Source organism: Apteryx rowi, unplaced genomic scaffold (genome assembly GCF_003343035.1).
Source record: "Apteryx rowi isolate R43461 unplaced genomic scaffold, aptRow1 scaffold_0, whole genome shotgun sequence".
NCBI classification, from domain to species: domain Eukaryota; kingdom Metazoa; phylum Chordata; class Aves; order Apterygiformes; family Apterygidae; genus Apteryx; species Apteryx rowi.
This window is the reverse complement of record NW_020447195.1, coordinates 7211806-7232599: the sequence shown is the minus strand read 5'-3', so window position 1 is coordinate 7232599 and position 20794 is coordinate 7211806. Positions and strand designations below refer to the sequence as shown.

General features: G+C 41.1%; 1 protein-coding gene across 1 annotated transcript in view; it reads right to left on the bottom strand.

Moving 5' to 3' along the window:
- Positions 1-598: 598 nt before the first annotated feature.
- Positions 599-20794, bottom strand: part of PHACTR3 (phosphatase and actin regulator 3) — a 55582-nt gene continuing 35386 nt past the window's right edge. Inside the window, exons 9-13 of the mRNA XM_026092013.1 lie at positions 9776-9831; positions 5154-5215; positions 4080-4220; positions 3149-3225; positions 599-1196 (exon numbers count right to left, since the gene is read on the bottom strand). Of these exons, the coding sequence (XP_025947798.1) occupies positions 1181-1196; positions 3149-3225; positions 4080-4220; positions 5154-5215; positions 9776-9831 (352 nt within the window). The 3' untranslated portion in view covers positions 599-1180. The remainder of the gene's footprint in view (positions 1197-3148; positions 3226-4079; positions 4221-5153; positions 5216-9775; positions 9832-20794) is intronic.

Genomic DNA, 20794 nt, shown 5'->3' with positions numbered 1-20794 from the left:
TTTTCCTTAAAAGTGTATGTGCCATTTTATGCTGTCTCATCAGGCAGAATTACCAATTATCAGTGTATTTCTTCTGTGTTTTTTTCCTTCTAGTAATATTTTGAGCAGGACACTCGGATGCTTCTGGATGTCAAGCACTATTAGAATGTCTTGCTTTACTTTTTTCTCAGCAAATCCTATTTGCTTTGTTATTATCACATAATAACTCTTTTCCTCTTACTTTCAAGAAATCCTTCAACTGTATATACACTTTTACTATTAAAAATGTAGGAACTTGTTTGCTAAACATGAAAATACATTTTTACCTTAACAGTTTATCTATGGTTGTCAAATTTAGTAGTTTTTAATGAGAATGACAGTGAACTTAATTGTCATTCTTTAGAGGGCCAGATCCTTAACTAGTATAGAAATGACAATCAAGTTATACTGGTTAGGAACTGGTCCAAAACATCAATATTCCGCAAGATGGGAGTCCTTATTTATTCTTTTGAAGACTATCTGTGTTGGTAAAGAAGCAATATGATCTGGTACATAATGATTGCAATCTCTTCCCTTCCCAACAGTCCCTGGAAAAAAAGAGCTTTAAGAAACGTGTTCATTTCCTGCAATAAGTAGTCATTTAATTAAAGAACAAAAGTAACAGGAATCAAAAATGCTTGCAGCTGTGTTTGTTAGACATTATATAAAAAAGAATGAAATTATAATACATTAAATTAGTTTTTAGAACATGAACTTAAGTGTTTTACAAACTAATCGTGGTAAGTTCAAAATGTCTTGTCAACATAATACTGAATGACAGTGTGTCATGTCCATTTATGTCAGAGGCCTTGGAATGGTAAAGCCTGTACATGCACAGCATCTCCTTTTCCAAGATAGACTGCAAAACAGTTTAAAACAAGTGTTAAAGGAGAGTAGTAGGTTCCTTCAAGTAGCTTTACTTCAATCTTTTTCAGCRGATCCTCCCACTCCACAGGCCATCACTCTTCTGGTTTCAGAGTGAAGTACATCCTCTGGTGTTTCCATCTGTGAATGCTGCAGAGATTTCATCTGCAGAGTCCTCCTTTCACACAAACATCAAGGTATCCTGGACTGAACTTTAGGGAAACACTTCTATATTCCCTGATATGTGTTCAGCAGCAATATCAAAAAGTAAAGACAGATTCTTCTCAGAAGAAAATTTCTATGGCCTGTGAAATCTAGGAGAAATGAAGAGACATTTTTCAAACCACTTCGTGAAATTTTCAAAAAAAAATAGAATTTTTAAAAGCAGTTAATGTTGCATTAACAAAAATAATGCTTGTTTAAGCAAGCATTCTGTTTAAATGTGCATTAACAGTACTGAAGAATATTAGCAACTATAAGCCTTAATTTTTACAAGTATAAATTTTCACTTGTATGCCACAGCTATAGTGCAGTTACAGTCCTCAGGTTCCAGTCTAATCAGTTTGCAGTTACTTTAGAGTGCAAATGCAACTATATGTGTGGGGKTTTTTGTTTGTTTGTTTTAGGAATTAGGCCACAGTTTGTCACTGTTGTTAGTAGTAATCTTTATTGTGCCATGATCTTGTTATTTTATAAGAATTAAGCAATGTTGAGCTGATGCTTTGGAAAATAGAAAGTACTGTTGGTTTAATATATATTCTTTTCTTAGATTCTGTCCTAACACTAATTGTAAATTGTAAGGCTGTTTAATTCTAATATCCGGACCAAATTCCAAAACATGTTATTTTAATACACTTAATTAAACTCCTCAGGTAATTTCAATTGGGTAAGGCAACTTTCACTTCTGCACTTAATCTGCAGCCACCCCTTTTTTTTCTATATTTCTTTCTATCAGTCCAGTGATTTTTTTGTCATAAATATTGCGCATGAGCCCTGTAATGTCAAAAGAACCCTGACAACTGCATAAACAATCTAGAATTATATAATTATAACATTTAGATTAACCTACATTGCATTTATGACTCAAGGTTATTTGCCTAGATCATCCTTTCATTGAGCATCCAAAGCTCGATTACAATCAATCATCAGATTCATTCCATGTTCAGAAACGAATGTGGAAACAGGGTCCCCAGCATGGCTGACGTTGAGCCTTCCAGAACGTGAGACTGGACACCAAGTTCTTTAGTATAATGTTAGGCAGCTTATTTTAACACCAAGCCCACCTGAGAGGGCTTACAGTTATGGTAAGAGTGGACTGTGCTCCTAGCCACTCCTAAAATTATGTTTTAAGAGCAATTGGACTAGCTAGAGAGACCTAATAGAAATTATAGGAAATAATTGGTTGTTATTTAAATACTTTTTTTCTGTAAGTAACAAGGTCTTTGTGCAAGTAACTTAATGCTTGTGGAATCAGCTTCTCTCTTGCAGTTTTTCCCTCTTGCCAAATCCTGGTGTTTTCATGCATGTTATGAACGTGCATTTAGATTTTCACGGACACAGTAGCTGTGATCAGTGTTGGCACATGAGGCTTTCTGCAAGCACTAGATTCATACCCGCCCTCATGGTGGCCCAACCACTCAGAGAGCAACAAGTGTCCCAGGCAGTAYTCTCTCTTGACTTCTCTGCTAGACTGCTATTTAGTGTGCTTTGTGGGGTTGCACTCCTTCCAACAGCACCTGGGCTGACATTCAAATGATATTGAAATCTACAGGCTGAATCCACTAGAGCAAATCTATTATGTGTTTACTTATGGGTGTTGTGTATCTCTTATTACAGTATGAAGAATTTTGTGTTGCTTAGCACTGAAGTTGTGATGTTTGTGATACTGAGACTACAAACTCGCACGTATTTAACTCAAGTATCTTCATATAGTGTATTAAGTTATTCACCTGCTTTAAACCACATCATATTTTTCTGTGTTGTATCCTACATTTAATTTTTTGTTACAGCTTTTAAATCTTATTTAAGCATGCTGACTGATGTTCTCGAGAAGGTCTGGRGGGTTCTCAGTAGATGCTAATCTAAGCAAAACAATTCAGAAAAGCCGTATTCTGAATGGAGAGAGAAATGCTTCCATTTTCTTTTAAAATAAAGCTTCCTGTGCATATTCTGCTCCCACTTCCACATGTGAGAACAAAATCTGCAGATTCAGGACTCAAAGTCTGTTTTTTAGCAGGCAATGGAAATAAATAGCTGGAAAACTTACCTTGTCAAATGTTTGCTTGATGCATGTACCTCCATTTCATTACTTTTGTATTCATTTAGCTCTTTACGAATTGCTGCCTAGAAGTTTAAAATGAAAGAGGGTTAACAAATAATTTTGTATTTATTAGCATCATAAAACACCAGACTTGCAGAGTGGAATAGGAATTTCGTAAAGTAGAAATAGTAGGTACTGGGCACAGTAAGGTATATGATGACCAGTAGAGACACTGAAAATTTAGGTTATACAGATTGCTGATATGCTATTCATCATTCGTTACTGATTGCTGACATGGTCACCTCTGCCTAGAAGTAATTCTGAAAGGGGCATAAAACCACAGTGCTTATTGTCTTACATTTAATATGATTACAGTTAAAATTAGTAAAGATCAAGAAAGATTGCCCAGAAATTGGTAAATGGGCTTTTGTACAATTTTCAGTGTGTATCATTTCTGAATAAAAATCAGACTGTGTTTGCCTTATCACAACTTGTGTATATGAGGTGGGATTCTGTTGTCACCTATATCCATGGGATTGCACAGTCATAAGGGAAGACATATTTTCTCTCTTGGTGAGTAATGCCAAAAAATTCAAGGCTATAAAAATGAGATCCCTGTTTAAATGACAACTGCTAGTGAACAGGAACATGCTGGGTTGCTTTCACAGATTCTTAAATATTTGGTACTTTGTARTTTAGCCAAATAGGCATTTTATATATATATATATATATATATAAATCATTTTTATGATAGCATGTCTTGGTCAGTGTGGTGGCTGCATAACAACCAATCATAACATGGACAGAGGAGAGGTTAAATGTCCCAGTCATTAATACAACATAATATTTAATTACACTGTTACATACAGAATCTAATGTATCATTATATACAAAGCAAGTAGAAAGCAGTGATGGTTCATCTAAATTATGTCAATACCTTATCTGCTGCTGATAGTCTTGTCCATGGTTTATCTGCTCGTCTGTCATAGTCCTGTGCTTTAGCCACTTCCACATAATCACTGAATCGAATCAGGATTTTTCTGTCCCTTAGTTCATCAACTGTAGGTCTCTGGTTTAGCTGTATTAAGAAGTTTTGTAAAATAAAACTAATGTTAATAACAAACATTTCAATAAAATGTGCAATATTTTGCACTTCCCATCTTAGCTTTATATGTGTTTATGTATATGTAACAAAAAAAAAAGAAAAAAAAATACTATTAGAAATTGATACATTCCCAGGAAATATTCAATTCTTCAGAGTATTGTTAGGAGAGTAATAATGATTTAAATGGAGTTGCAGGCTAATGCACAGTGGCTCTATAATGGACTAAGGAGGAAAATATTTGAACCTGGAAATTGATAAAATGCTTTTGCAATATGTAAAGGAGTCATAATGAATTACACTGTAGGGGTTGTCAGCTGTAGTCARTGGTAGATTTTCTGTTTAAGGTTTTCAGGACTGGTCCCATTGTAAGAATTTCAATTTGGGCTTAGCAAGTTATCATAATATTTGGCTTATAATTCCAGTAGGGATTCCTAGGAACGGAACAATAACAAGAGCTAGTTCTGATTCTGACAACACCTTGAGTGCAAAGAGAAATTTATTGCAGGAGCACACTTGCTTCTCAGCAGGGAGTCAGCTCTGAGACTGACTGCTACAAAGAATGAAGAACTGCTTTCCTAGCAATATAGTTGCAAAATAGGCAGTATGCAAGCAGATATCCATTTGCTGATTTAAGGTCTGTATGTAAATATTCTGTCATTCCTCATGCATCTGAGAGATGGTAGATACTTTTAAAGTTTGTTTTACTAGGTACCACTATCTCAGAGACTGCTGAGGATATATGTTAAGGGATGTTTGTGTAATAATGAATAATAATGTAATAACCTCTGTGTAATGAATAATAATGTAATAACCTCTGTGACTGGTTGATGTTGTAACTACTCCAGGTTCTTTCTTATTATCTTTGCTGAACTTCTAAAACTAATAGAAAGTATTGCAAGATTTTACCTTTCTTGTCAGTCTCTGTTTGATTTCCCTTCTTTCTTCCTGTTCCGTTTGATCATTTCGTTCTGCAGAGAATATTTAAAAAAAAAGATTATTTTCTTCATGAGGAAGATTGGTAGTTTTCAAAGCTCCACGCGATAAAAATTATAGCACAGAGAAATCAGTASCTAGTTCTTGTCCATATTGTTAGCTCAGTACGTCTCTCTGGGTCTCTGCTAGAACGTACAGTTACTTTTCAGTGAGGACCAAATATCTGTGCCAATGTCAGCTTTCCTATGACCTAACCTCCCATTTCAAAGAGATTTAATAACCAACAGCAGCCATGCCAGCTCTTCAGATAGATAAATTTTTGAAGGAAAAATCAAAATATTCCATAACTAATCATCATTTTTTATCTTCCATGCTGTTGAAGCAATTATGTTGTTACAGATGCTGAAAAGACTTATTGCAGCAGCTTCAGGGAAAGTATATTCTTTCCTGTATAACCTTATTCTCAGGCTACATATTTAGAGGGTCACACTGACACAATAGTTATCTATGACTTGCATGCTTTTTTCCTCTGCTATTCAAGATATGTCACTTAGCATTAGAATCTCTTTATCCTCATAGATTTTCCTTTTGTAATGTTCTCTTCTAACCTAAGCCAGCTTGCTTTTGTGTGTTGTGCCTATTAACATTCAAGCCGTGATAACTCCTACACACTGGATCCAAAAATAGACTAGACTGCTGTAACACTGTGTGAAATATATCCTTTGCCTTGGGATATGAGTTAATGGCATTTCTATTTCTAGTACTATCTGTTACTAAATTAAGACTGGAGCCCATGACCTGAACAAAGCTGAAGACCCAGACGAAAATGTTTAACCATTCTGAGTTTCTCTAGATACTACTGTGAAGTGTATTATACCACTTGCACTAGATGTTCTCAATGCTAAAGCACACATATGATTTTTAGTATGCCTTAAAAAGAAACTAGAGCAGGAGATGAGTTTCCAGAAAGGATATTTTTAGTAATGAATTATTTTTCTCCTTTATTTTTACACTCAGGTTACACTGAAACACAATTGTAAGTGTCTATTTAAAGTAACATAGTAGAACATAGCCACAACTGGGTATAGTAGAAATGTAAATTGAATGAATCTAAAATGTTACAATATGCTACATTACAATTCAGTGGCAAGGCATACAAATTTAGAACAGAGAATATAACATGTAAAGTTAATGATCAGTGGTGACCAGTGATGATCTGTTATTTAGCTCTGGAATGTTTAAAAGCACACATTAGGCTTTAAAAAGTAGAATGATGTAGAGATTACCCTCAAGAAGTTACTAGTATGCTTAACTCAGTTTTAATTCACCCTTTTTACAGTTGATATTCCTATCTGTATTTATTTTAAGAGAATTTTCTGTCCCTTTCAGAATGTGACTGTGTTATGCAACAAGAGAATTCCTAAAGAAAAAAACCCACGAATATGTGTTCCTGACCAAAAAATGCTCTTCAAAATTTTAATATGCTAAGCTTATATAGTGGCCCATTTCTATGAGACATTCACTCAGGGTTAGAGTTTATTCCCAGCTTAAAGAAAATGCCAAATGTGGAAATACAAGAAATACTTTTCTAGGAAAAATAAAACAAGATTTGATAAGAAATACTACCAAGGGCATTACAGAGCGCAAGCATAATTACACAGAGAAAACAGAGGTTTTCCCATCAGCACCACTCTGCCTACACTCGGATCCATTCATTAGTGAGGGCTGGCTGTATAAATCTCAGTACAGATATGCTCCCAATTATAAAGTGACATGCGCAGTACTGTAATTCATTTTGCTACTTTGTGAGTTATTCAGGGAATTCTTAGCAGTGTGTGACCCTGAAGCAATTCCTAGTGTTAAGAATGAGCCAGGAATTGCACAGTTTAATTTAAGAGAAGCTGCCTTCTTGAATGTAAATGTCAGCTTTCTGTTGAAGAATACGTGTGAACASCTGGGTGTTGATTTTAGTTCATATGGTTATTATGCTCTATGGTGAACCACCAATGTTTCTGTACTTAAAGCAAGAGGACTTAGAAGATCAACAAAATTGTAACAAAGCATTGGCTTTATGTTTTCTTTTAAAGTATTGCTTTTATCTCAGAAATCTCTCTCTGACGGAAATAAGAACCATCACTTATTTTAATCTTGTTGAGATTTGTTTTAAAATAACATAATAGCAGTACTTAAGCACTTGGAATATGCATCTCATTTTGAAAGGTTTGTGCAAACATGAATTATTAGTCCTTAAAACATCTTTTGGGGTAGCATTACCTCCATTAGCAGTAGGTATTATGAACATCAAAGATGTTGGGAAACTTAGGACCAACTGTACAACCTGGAGGACATTATAGTGATTTCAGTGAAGTGTATTTTTAGTTATGTCTTTGCGAGGTCATACCCAATCCAGGTGTTTTTTAAATTCCATGACAAGAATGTCAAATCCTTATTAATAAAAGGAGAGAATATTAATTTCCAAATTCACTCAAAGCTGAGTCTGGAGTTGTTGCCGCTGTCCAGCATTGTAAGATTGCTACTGACACAACCAAGTGATGACCTTAGTTCTTTATAAGATACCTAGCTTTTTATATAATGGAGAGGATAAGTTATATAGAAGTAAGTGGCTTCTGATCTCAGCTGAACCTGTATAAAGCCTGAGCAACTGAGCTGAAATCAATAAATTTGCTCCATGCTGAGAGGTCTTTAAATAAGTTACAAATCTAGACCAGTATGTTTAGCTGGCATTCGGGACATATCTTTAATTCTGCTTTATCTCTTCCACTTTATCTCTCTCTAAGCTCATTATATGAATGTATTCAAGCCTTTTTATTATTAAAGCTGGTCAGTTTAACCCAGATTAAGGATGTAACCAGCATACTTCAAAAAGTAAACATGAAGGAACAGATTTTTTTCAGAAGAGATCAGCTCTTTCTTATCCAAAAAAACCCAAAGAAACAGAATTTCAAAGGAGATCTTAGGCACTGACTCTTAAAAAATCTGGGCCCACATGTTTCAGAATCTTGGGTTAATTCTTTTTCTTTCTTCTGGTAGATGACAGGTGAAGTTAGACCAAGTTCACCCATATTCTTTTCAAAGAATATATCCTGTTTCTCATTTAGCTATGTGCTGGTGTCAAATACACCTAATTTAACCATGTGCAAAGTATGCRTTAGAAGAGTATGGCAAATTCTTGTAAGTAAGTTGACTATAGAACTCCTTTGTGTTAAAACTGAAATGAAATTCCCGGTAACTTCAATGACTATAGCATAAGGTCTTTTCTATGAACTACTGAAAGAAAAAATGGGTATTCTGAAACCATTTGGTTATGTTGCTGCCTTCCTCTCAGGTAGTGGTATTTGCCTAATGTATTTGCCTGTCTAATACTGCTTGCTTTTAGAAGAAGCTTATTTCCTAAATAATTTTATGTTAAAAGAAAAAACAAAAAAACTTCCTGAATCCAAACCATTTGTAAAAAGTAATTTTACTTTCCTTTTTTTTTTTTTGTTTTTAACTAAACTATTGTCAAGGCAATGTTCTGTATTGAACACCTGTCAAACACCTGAAGAAACCCTCGGATGAAGAATATCACTCTAAGTTCTGAGATATTAGATCTTAAGTAACACAAGGTAGATAATTTTGTTTCTAATGAATTATAATCATTTTAACATTTAAATCTGAATTAAATACCAAGGCAGTGTTGTTTGTATGACATAAACATATATGGCATTATGTTTTATGCTTGTTCAATGAGAAACTATTTTTCACATCATTCTGGTTTTGACTTTCAACACCAAACAGACCATGAAAATAATAGCAGCAATATAGTTTTCCTTAAAGCAGATGGCCTTCCCCTTTCTCCTATGTGAGACCCATACAGAGACAGTTTCCAAGCTCTCTGTCCTTCACCTAACTCAGAGGATTCCCGATGCATCTAAGGAAAGGGAATATGTTCATCCCCTGTCTGATCACCAGGTAAGAACACCTATCTTCATGGAAAAAAGTTTCTGCTTTGCATTTATTTGAAAGACGTTGAACAACAGTCCCCAATAGCAGAAAACTGTAAGTGGCCTGGAATTCTCTCTAAAAGCTCTAATATCTCCAAACGATCTCTCTTTGACTTGYCTTTGGGAAGGTACTTAATGATATGACTAAATGCATTTGCTAGGAAAATCACACCTCTGCAAGCATGCTTTGTCCATTTCTCTTTAGCCTTGGTGGTGTTCAATGTTCGGTTTGCCATGATAGTCCAAGTCTTGTAAAATGACAGTCCAAATTCTCATCACACTGCATGAAACTTGGACTCTACTCCCTTCTCATACATCCAGAACAGTGTATTTACTATAAAAATATTTGAAAGCCTATATTTGGACAAGTCCTATAATATTCCTGTAATAAATTGCATGCCTTTATCAAAGTGTAAATTCTGATTCCTGCAATATTTGAAACCTAGGACATGCACAAAATGAAAACTTCTAGTTACAGAAAATAATCCCAAAAATGGATGAATTTGTCTATTGAAAAAGAATATGTTATAGGAATGTAGTCACTGGTCTAAACAAGTGTAAAGAAATACTTTAAGGAAAAAAAATACTCACGTTTAAGTATATTTCTTCTTTCTAGCTCCTCAACAGCAGGTCTTTGGCTGAGTCGCCTGCGGAAAAACACCAAAATCACATTTTGTACCATGCCTGTTCTTTGAAAAGTCTGCAGTGTTCTGAGTTCTGGTTGGTGTTTTCCTCACAGGGGAAAATACAAAATCCCTCTCCAGTACTCAGGAAAAAAAGAAGAAAATCCTGGCAACAGGATGCTTTATTGTTTTATTTTTCCCAAATGTCAGCAATGCAGGTAGAAGTTCTCCTCTAGTTTGCCCTGCTGTCAGTGAAATGCTTTCTTATAGCATGCATCCTTTTTGCAATACTTTCCAGACAGTCAGTTGAAAGCAGTGCCATCCAGCAGTTAAATTCACTCTTCAGAGGGTATTTAAGGTGGCTATCAAATGAGTTTCATAGTCATCTTCTGTAGCTACCACTGCCTGTATCTTTTAATCTCCCGTAGCAGCAGGTTTTCTTTTTTCTAGTATCACCAGTGATGCATCCTGACAAAATGCAGACTTGCCAGAAATGAAGCTTTCCTGTGGTTTCCCGACTACACATCTAATAGACCAATCCAGCAGCTATCCTCCTGCCTGGTGCATAAAATTCGTGTGCTGCTCACAGCCTCGTGCTGTCTGAACAGAGTGTCTTATGCAGTTTCACCTCCCCTTTCAGTAGTGCTGCCTCAGGATTGAGTCTTCAAATCATATGATCAGTGCCCTAGCGATTTTATTCTGCATAATAAATGAGACTTCCCCACGAGACACCGCTCATATCTGCAGAGAATCTCAGGTAATTGAACCCCTCCCCTAGGCGTACACACACATGCTGCATTTGCTGGCTTTCAAGTAATAATCCAGCAAGCAGATCCGAAAGAGTTATGCTGCTTTCTGGCCTGCATTATGGCAACGTTAAGGATTCTCATTGTCTCCTCTCCGACGGATGTTACAAAGCCGGAGCCTGAAGTTCCAGAGGAGAAAAATATTCAAAACAGGGATGACACTGAAAAAAATTGCTCCAACAGTTATCCCTCTACTGCAGATAAAAATAATGATTATAAAGTTATAAAAAAAAATCTATTTATCAAATACACAAGAGATGAAAAATGAAATAATAGATTGTAAAAGAACCAGTAAACGTATCTAATTATAGTTTAGCCATGTTTTTTAAGCCTGACCAAATACACCTTCAGGATCAGCTCTGTATTCATACATCGTCAGAACAACGGCACAAAATGTGAATGCCACTCCTTATCCTTTTTTGATTAATTTCCCTGAGATCACTGTGAAGGCCAAATTCTGCTCTTGTCATTGGTAACCGGAAGGTCTCAGAACCACTCTACCTCATTCCCACCAGGAGAAAAGGCAGTAAACTAGACCCTGAGCTCTTGTACTTGGAAACACCCATACCTAACTCTCCTCCTTCCTACCTAACACTTGGTATCACCTACAATTTTTCTCTGGGTCTCTGGATTTCTCTTCAGAGTAATGGGCCAGATACTCCATCAGTGGCATCTGCAATAATCCCAGCGAAGGGGGAGTGATGCTGGAATGCCCTCCTAAAGGATTTGAACAGGTATTTTTAATTCCTATCACCCCCTTCACTCCTCCCTCCCCACTCATTTCCCTGTGTGTCTCAGAAATCAACTCTCCGGCTAGATTTTGTTTAAAAGAGATTAACATGCTTTTCGCAGTATAAATCAGGGAAGAGTAACTTACTCAGAGAGCTTATCTGCAAATGAAAGGTCCACCCGACCTGCTGCTCACATGCCTCTCTATCTGTATCTTAATGACAACGCTTCCATGTGGGATTTATGGATTCTCCCAGAATCCGTACATTAGATTTCAGAGGCCCTGTAAACTGGGGGATTAAAAGCCTAACTGAGAATGGTTAAAGCAGTATGAGAATATATGTTATAAGAATTCTCTGTATATTTTTATATATATACCTGTATACACACAGGTTAYAGTATTTATTGTGGTTAATTATTAAAATCTCGTTTCCCTTTCGACACTGATAACTATACGGTGGGTGCTCAGGACGGTAACATAGGTCTGTGCGCACCCTCAGCTTTATCCACAACAAAAGGCAAATGCAGGAAAAGATGCGAATGCATACGCACTTAAACACGAAGGAGAGGGAATGACATTTTTGATTTTGTGTTTTTCAGAGATATGGACCACATTTTCCAGCTTTTTATCACAAGCATGAAACTAGAGGTGGTCTTTCTTAAAAATAAAGTCCTAACGGGAATTCAGAAGCTGGGGATAGAATGAAAACACCAAACCCAGTGAAGATCATCATAAAATGATGAGACATGACGAGTCCAGTGATGTCTGCTGTTACTGAGGTGCAGGGACATTTTGTTTCTATCTGTTACATGATTTGTCCTATTCAGAAGAACCTTGTGTCTGCCCGGAAACCTGCCTTTGGTCCGCTCGTCCACAGCGAGAGCAAGGTCCTGYGCAGCATCCAAGCCCCTTTGGGCCCTGTGCTCACAGGTGAGAGGGAAGCGGAGAGCCAGCAAGGGTGAGTGACTCCAGAGGCCTCCTCCACCAGCTGATGATCGTGATGAGGGGACGCAGGTGGGAGCATGGCCCCGCCAGGCCAGCAAGGGCTTTGGGAGCTCGTCTGCTCTCAGCTCTGTGCAAGAAATCGGCCTYGGAGTGCTGAAGCTTGGTCCTTTTCCCCTGAATCAGAAGCTGTGGAAGAGCTGCCTCCTGCAGGAGGGTTTTCCTACGGCTGAAGACCAGCTTGCCGCGCTTCCTTGATCACCCCCRTACCAAGAAGCAGGCGTCTGTGCTGCAGGCAGTTGGGGAGGCTGCGCAAGGAGGCCCTGCCTGCGAGCGACGCGGACGAGAGCGCAGCCCGCAGGGGTGATGAGCGGGTCCGGCCCGGCCGGCGGTCCCCACTGTGCCCCCTCGGGAGAGGGGGAAAGCTCCTCCAGTGCCCGTCCTCCACGATACTGCCCTGCTCCCTTGAAACTCGCCTTYGCCTGGGCTCTGAGTAAGCGAAGCACAAATGTGTCCCTGGAGTCAGGGGCAGCTGCAGGTTACCTTTGTCCAAAGAAAAGGTTCCTCTTGAAGGGAGCTTTTTAGCAAGGAATTTTTTAGACTGGTTCATGCTTCTACTTGAAAGAATTGTACTCTGGGCACAGTGGGTTTCTGCTTGCTCTCCTGAAGTCCAAGTGTTGTGTTTTGGAGGCTTATTCCTTTTTTTTCCTTTTTTCCCACAAAATCCTGCCACTTTCAAAACCAGAAAATGTTCCCCTTGTGCTGAGCTCTGTGCCTTTCTTCAAAAAGAGGGTGTCCCGTTCTGCAGAAAGGCGGTGCAGAAGCTGCCATGGGCTGGGGAGCCAGGGGCTTGGCCTGGGAAGTGGCCTCCCATTTCTTCTCCCCGACTTGTTTGCAAGGGGCAGGTTGTAAAGCGATGGAGACAGAGGCTCTGGAGAGGCAACGTTCGCATCTCTCCTATGTCTAAAGAAAGCAAACCCCAGCAGCACAGGCATTAAAAGCAGACTTTGCATCACAGCAGGGGACCTGGCTGGGCACTCCTGGAGGACGAAGCGGGCACCAGCCCAGGAGCAACCTTCACGAAGGCTAAAAACTGAGCCTCTGGCGGACTTTGGATGATCTCCAACAGCTTTGCACGGAAAGGATTTTGGTTTAAAGACCGCAGGCTCTTTAGAAGCAGGGACGTGCAGCCTTGCAGAGGCCTGACGCCAGCACGAAGCTGCTACGTGGGCTGCGAGGAGCTGCCTGGACCRTGGAGGCTGCCCGGCCCCACGCAGGGAAGACGGCGGAAAGGTGAGTCYGGCGGGACCTGCCGGCCTTTGGTCTGTGTTTCTGTTGCTCCTTCACCCCGGGATGCGCCACCCCGGAGGCTGGCTAGTCTAGCGAGGTGACTACAAACTCCTGTGGGACAATTAACGTAAAGCGCCGTCTCTGTCACGTTGCGGTAATACTGTCGTGTCGTTTGAATTAAATTTAGATACCTATTTCTAGCTGCTGGAAAGAGCATCCAATTAATACTGTTGTATTCTTGGGGGATATTAAAATCTAGGTTTGGGCATTTTTGCACTGTCTATGAGGCAGGGAATGCACCCTCTGAGCGCTTCCACAGAACGAGCCATTTTGGGGCATATCTTGAAAACTTTCTTGAAAACTCTCAAATAACTTGCAGGCAAGTCCCATCTCTGTCCTAGTCTCCCTTAGTGTAAAAGCRTGGACTATCGCTGACGTTGCCATGGTCATTCACATTAACAGAGTATCCAGTCTAAGAATGTGCTTCGCCGCTAGCTTGCACCAGAGAATGCTAAAAATAGAAGTAAGGGGAGCTTGATCCACAGGACATCAGTTTAGCCAACTCCAGCTGGCTTAGGAAAACTGAGCAGAACTGGAGGCACCAAAGTTGCTTCCTTATAAATGGCTCTTGGATACAGTTCAGAGAGAGTTTGCTGTATATGCATAAGTGATGCTCCAAGTCTGGATAGAGACCAAAGGGTCAAGTCAAAATCTGAATATTTTCTCATGGTAAAAGAGTCAGTGTGAATTCCTGGGGGCAGTGGGGAACTGCCGTTTCTAGAGTTCAGAAGCAACGAGGCTTACTTACTACCATTGCTCCATGCAAAGCAGACACAAGTCTTCAACCTCGAGCGTTCTTCAGCTATTTGAAGTTTTGAGGGGATTCTGGGTTTGTTTGGGKTTTTTTTGTGTTTTTTTTTGTTTTGTTTGTTTTTCTTTTCCCCTGTAATTGCTTGGGTAATTTGGGTTCCAGCAGATAACAGAACAAATGTATACGTTTTGATCTCTCGGAAGCCAAAGACTTTGCCGACTCAGGTTTCCTGTGCTGTGTTGTTCCTGAGGGTGAGAGGAGCAGGTTGTTGCCTGTTAGCTCAGTCACCTGTGGTCTGCACCAAGACCATGCAGGCATGGCTGTGTGCACTCCTGCTCTCGAGTACGTTGGGTGCTGAGAGCCTGCACGTGGCCTCAGGCTGGTTTTTCTTTGCACGTGTGACCACATGATTCCTGTGAGATTCATGCATGCTCCGTGCCAGCTCCAAGGGGGGTGAGACTTGATGTGTTTCCCTTGACACACGTGTGCGGTGCGTAGTCATGGCAAAACAGGCTGCCCGGGGAGATAACGAGCACTGCCCCACCWGCCCGATCAGTGGGAAAGTCTCCACTGGCTCGTCTGGTGGAGGAGGCGCAGCCCTCCACCACGGGATTGCCAGTTTGACACCCAGCGAGGTTAATGTGTTGGACACGTGCTCACGGGCAGGCGCTGGAGCCAGCTTGCAGGGGAAAACCACTAATTGCTTGTCCCCTCTGGAGCACGGGCACGTGTTTGTGGGCCTGATGACTCTCACGTGTGCCTGTGACTGTCAATCAATAGATTGATATTTACTTCACACAGTCAGATTGTCTCCGTCACGTTCAAGGCAATGAACGGTCTTAGGGCCAGCTTTACACCAGGGTTGACGATATTGGACTGTTACAGGAGACTGAATCCTCAGCAGTCAAAGGGTTTGCCTGTGATTAGGATTCAAGAAGCTGCTATGAGGCAAGGCRCTGAAATGTCTTACAAGCAGGAGACCCTGCCAAGTTCCCTGTCCTCATATTTAGGAGGCTGTTAATCTTCGCAGCTTCTGCCCTGCCCACTGCAGGGACTGCATCTCAGCAGAGGTGTGCCAGCTCTGGCTTTGCAGGTACGGGCATAGACTAGCTCATCAGAGACAACCTGGGAACAGGTACAGCCCACCTGTACACGTACGGGGCTCTGCTGGCTTTCAGCCCCCGGGCCAGGCCCTCCTTTCCAGCTCTTCTAGTCGGTCTGCAGAGGCTCCATCCCCGGTGCAGCAGACCCCAGCGGGCGTTCAGCAGAATTCACTGCAAGAAACGCTGCGCTCTTTGTTCATGGGATTCTTTATCTGTCTCCCGAATGTATTCCTTTGCTTCCCAAATGTATTTTTGCACAGTGTCTGTTACATGGTAGCTGTATGATGGAGTTGACTTAAAACTGCTTTTCTGTTGGGTTTGTAGTGGAAGCCAAAAAACATACTTTGGAATCCTTTCTCTGCCCTTCCRTAGTTAGGTCCATGTGCAACTAATAACCTTTCAAAAAGGGGGGCAGGGGTTGAGCTGGACACGTGCGTGTGCCCATGGGCTCTGCGCTGACAAGTGAGCGATCAATCCAGGCTYCAGTAAGTGAGCTGCAGCCAGCAGCGATCTCATTGATTTTTCTCTTGTGACAGGTAGTTTTGCAGATGGAATTGGGGGGCTTTGGTAGGGAAGGAGGATCCCGCTTGCAGACGAGCTCAGTCCTGGGTGCGAACAGGCAAAGGGAAGAGAACAGGGAGGGCCATGTGCTGGCTCCGCACAAAGCATCTCGTGTCTGCTGCTCGTCAGGAGGGAAACGCTCTGCTTTTTGAGTTGGCATCTCTGTTATCAGCACATCATGTACAATTCAACAAGGAGTTTATTTTCATCCTTCCTATAAGTAGCTGTGAGGAGAGCGTGTGCCAGGGCTTTGACTCACCCACGCACTGCACTGTGACAGTGCGGTGCTGCTTACAATGTACAATTATGGATAGTAGTAAATCCTTGGTAGGAGGGACTTGCCTTTTAGAGTCTTTGCTCCGTGCAAAATTAGAAGGCAGGCACTGAGACACACACTCTTTTTTAACCCTAAGGTAATTTTGGAGCATGTAAAAAGTGGTAGCTGGGTGATGCGCCAGCAATTCCCGTAATAGGATAAGAGCAGTTGCTGCCATTCTCTGATGGTAGGAGGCAAGAGAGCAGTGTGGAAAGAAGGGTGATTGGCGTGATAGATTCTGCCAGTTACATGCAAAAACTTTACTCCTTTAAAATTACCTGATATTTGTGTCTATTTTTCCCCATAAGCTATTTTTGCATCCAAATAAGAAAACTGCCTTTGTGTGTCCAATAGAAGATACTAAATGTATGCAGAGGCCAAATATGGTGCCTTAATTACATATCTTACTCATTTGTTTGGCCTTTAGTTCTGTCTGGAATTCAAAGCTGCAAATCAGCAAGTGTTCAATTAATTATGTTGACCCTCACTGTCCCAGGCAATTACAGTTATCCGTCACTATAATTTCTATAAGGATAGAAGTCCTACAATGAGGAGTTCGGATTTCAGTTGGAATAAAACTGCATACTTGCCCACCATGACCCTGATACCACAAYGCCCTGTCCCCGAGTGACCCATATCCTTGCGACAGATTTGCTCTTGCATAGTGTTACTTAGTGATAAGCTCTGTGTGGGATAAAATACACTAACAGAGCCAGTATCTAATTATGTGAGAGGACTCAGATGGAGAAGGCTACAAGGTAATCACTATTTTTCACCACCTGTGAAAGCCCTACTGCATTTGTCCCTTGGTTTCAGAGTTTTCTTAATGGGTGAGGAAGAAAAGCTAGACACAGCTGGGGGGCAGAGCCTGTCTGTTGGTTCAGAGGCTTGCGGCAAAGCTTGGCGAAGGCGCTGAGCGTCCTTCCCTCGCCTCCAGGAGGCTTTCAGACCTCGCCACGTGCAATTGATGACCGTTGGAAGATGTTACGGCACGCTACAGGACTGGGCCGTGGCATAACATAAGGGTCTCGATTTTCAGTTGTGCTATTAGTCAATACACAAGAACTAACATGCCTAAGTTCTGGTGTAAATGTAATAGCCGGTTATTTCAGAACAGAGGATTTCTCCTCTGGCCACACTCTCTCCCTTCCACCTGCTCCCCCAGCCTGTGGTTTAACATTGCTACTGGATAGTGGCTCTGTCCTGTCTGCAACAGAATTACGGCATTTAGTCATTAGGGTGATGAAAGTACAACCGATTATCCAGCCAAAGACGTGCTCTCAGGCTGCGGTTTGACAAGCATTTCTTTTGGTGGCAATGTCAGTGTGAGCAGAGGGACCGCTTGCTCTTGCTTCTTCTTACCTTGCAGCTGGGCAAGGAACTGGTTTGGGGAAATCATCCAAGCTAAATATAGCTCAGCAAGAAACACTGCTGAAAGATATGCTCTTCAAATAACAGTGCCGGTGGTGCAAACTCCCAGTGCAACTCCTGTACCGAAGGCTGATGAGGGCTCAAGGCTGTGCATTAAAATGTGTGTTGAAGGGTCTTCCGACTGAAACCATGCACTGGTTATGGTCTAGGTCACGCTATGCAGGGCACTGACAGTGGTGAATGATGTTTCATTGCAAAGCTAATAGGTTGGATTTTTTTTTTCTTCTGAAGTAGCAGTAAAACTCTTGAGTTCTGTGTTCCCACAGGGAGGGTGGTAGGGAAGAAATCAATGTTTCATGGCTCAGACTCAGGCAGGTTAAGAACAATGTGGATTTGATGTTTTAGGGTGAGGAAATAAAAGGAATGATGTAAATCCTAAAGGTTTAGTTCTTATTGCGTTATGTGTGTATTACCATTTATATTATTTAAATAAAGACATCTGTCACTGCTGAACTGATGCTAAAAACAACTCTGATAGCAACTGCTTGAGCAACAACAGGGAGTTTCCAAGCTGATCCCTAGCAGACCAGAAGCTTATCTTAGGCCAGTGGTAGGGACCTTTGCTTTATCAAGGGACTTCCTAATACTCCTAGTGGAAAAGTAATATGCTCCTTGGTGTTTACAGGATAGTGATATTGTAAAAAAGAAAAAAGTTAGGTCTCAACCTTCCTGAGACACYGAGGCTGGGTTGCCAGCCCTCCTTGAGCCCTGTATGAGACGAAGTGTCTGTAGGCTCATGACTCGTCTTCGTAGGCAGCCAGGAACGCAATTTCTGCCACCACAGACTTGGAGGGAACAGGGGCAGGAGGACACACAGACAGAGGATGCCAGTGGTTCCTCCCTTTCCATTTCATGTTTTATTCAGCAAGAATTTTACATACCCTATATAATAGGTGATTATGCAATTTGGGGAACTCTGCTATATGAGATGTAGTCCAGGAGTCCTGTTGGCTGCAGAGGTTTGCAAGAAAGTTCACTAATAAATAGGTGAGGGCAAGTCTTGAAAGCATGGAGTGATGGCTTTTTAAGGGACCGTGTTAGAGGCAGTATGGTGTGTATGTGTGCTCTGCGTAACTGTGAGGCTGGCCTAGAGCACTAGCTACACTTCAGGGTCCACCAAATAAAGCTGCTGCGTATAGATGGCACTCAGCGTCCCAAAACATCTTGAATTCAGATAGGACGCATACTGTTTCACAGCTAGGTTTAAGATCCTGCAGTGCTGTGCACTTAACCTATAAACAGTTGCCCTACAACCAGATGCCCCTGCAGTGTGCCACTGTGGGATTTGGGTCACTGGGAGAAACCACAGCTGGATTTGCGGAGAGCAGACAAACAAACCACGTTGGTTCTCATTGTTTGTCAGCCTGCCTCTGCTGGCTGCGCGTAAATTCTCCTCCACCCCTCAATTAGTGCAGAAGCATTTGAAAATGGCCATGCTTCTCATGGATGCAAACTGCAGACAATTTCCCCGTGCACTGAGCTCTGGACAACATACTTCTCTGCTCCCTGTGACCTGTATTTATATATAAGGGACCCTTTGGCAACCTGCAAAGCCTTGGAAGTAATAGATACTCATCTGCAGAAATATTTGCCACTTCGAGGTGTTGCTTAAAGCAACAGCAAGGATTTACCCAAGAGTGGATGGTATCAAGCCGTGTGAGCCTACTAACCAGCAGCTTCACGCCCTACCGGGACAGGGCATGCCTTCGTGCTCTGCAGCCCGGCTGCCCGCGGGCTTCACGCCGAGGGATAGCTTGCTTAATCGCCGAAGTAAATCAAGGCAAGCACAGTGCTCTCTTGGCTTTGTGTAATCCCTAAAGAAAAAACTAAATGAAAATGACTCTTGAAATTGCAAATGCTTCTGGGAGAGACAGTCCCTGCGTGACTGCACACCTGCTCTTAAACTGCAGGAATCTCTCTGGGAACGCTCTCACTGGCAATGCGAATACTTTCTAGTTTTCTGCTGTCATTCACCCACACAGTACGTCCAAAAGGATGGGATATCCCTTCCTCCAGATAGCATGTCACCATCTGCTGTGCTATTTTCTGTTTCTCTTGCACACACTATTGTTAGCCCAGCGTTTTTCTGCACAGTGCTAGACCTCCAGATTGCCCTTGTTATTAACCAAGGCTGACCTGGCCTGYGCGCTTGTTGCCCGCAGCATGCTCTGAATGCACATCCTGCTTCTTTACTGCATTGCAATTTTTGTATTTTATTTTAATCTTTTGCTTTTAAAAATACCTCTCTTGAGGTTATCTGTTGATTTTTTTTTCAATGAAAAAAACATTCCTGCCATCAGCATGAAGAGTTTAATGAGAAATTCCATTGAAAATGCAGAAATGGGGCACATGCACTGTGTAAGAGTTGAAGTCCCTTGGTCACAACACCAGGAATAACTTTATATATAGTTATTTCACCAGCAGATCTCGTACTGCTCCAAAGAGCTGGTTTATATGGTTATCCCTATTGTACAGAAGAGGATAAYGTGGCAAAGTGCTTGCTTGGAAAGCCAGACTTGCAGACCTACTCCAAGGATTTATTCACTTCCCACAGCAAACACTATTGTACTGATTTTTGTTTGTTTTTTGTTTTTAAATGGTGCTGTATGTCAGGTTTGTCACACGATGCCAAAAGCATGACACTGAGCATTACATACAGGCTAACTTATCCTAAAATGCAGAGGGGATCTGAATTTAAAAATATGTCATTCCCCGTGTTCTGTGTGCTCTTCCTTAAAGTTTTTCGGGACCCTCCTTAGTTTAGTTTGGGATCCTGTGTTTAGTTATAATGGTGTAAATCCAAAACAGAGGGTGCTGGCAAATTTCCATTAGGACAGGAAACGCTGAGCTTTTGAAACTTAGCCTCCTCAACTGAATAAAACTTTCAGAATTCAAATATTACAAAACATTTCATGTTGGCATGAACATCTAGTTCTGACTTTACTGCTGTGATTTATTGTGGTACAACATATACTCTCTCTTACTGTCGAAGTGCAA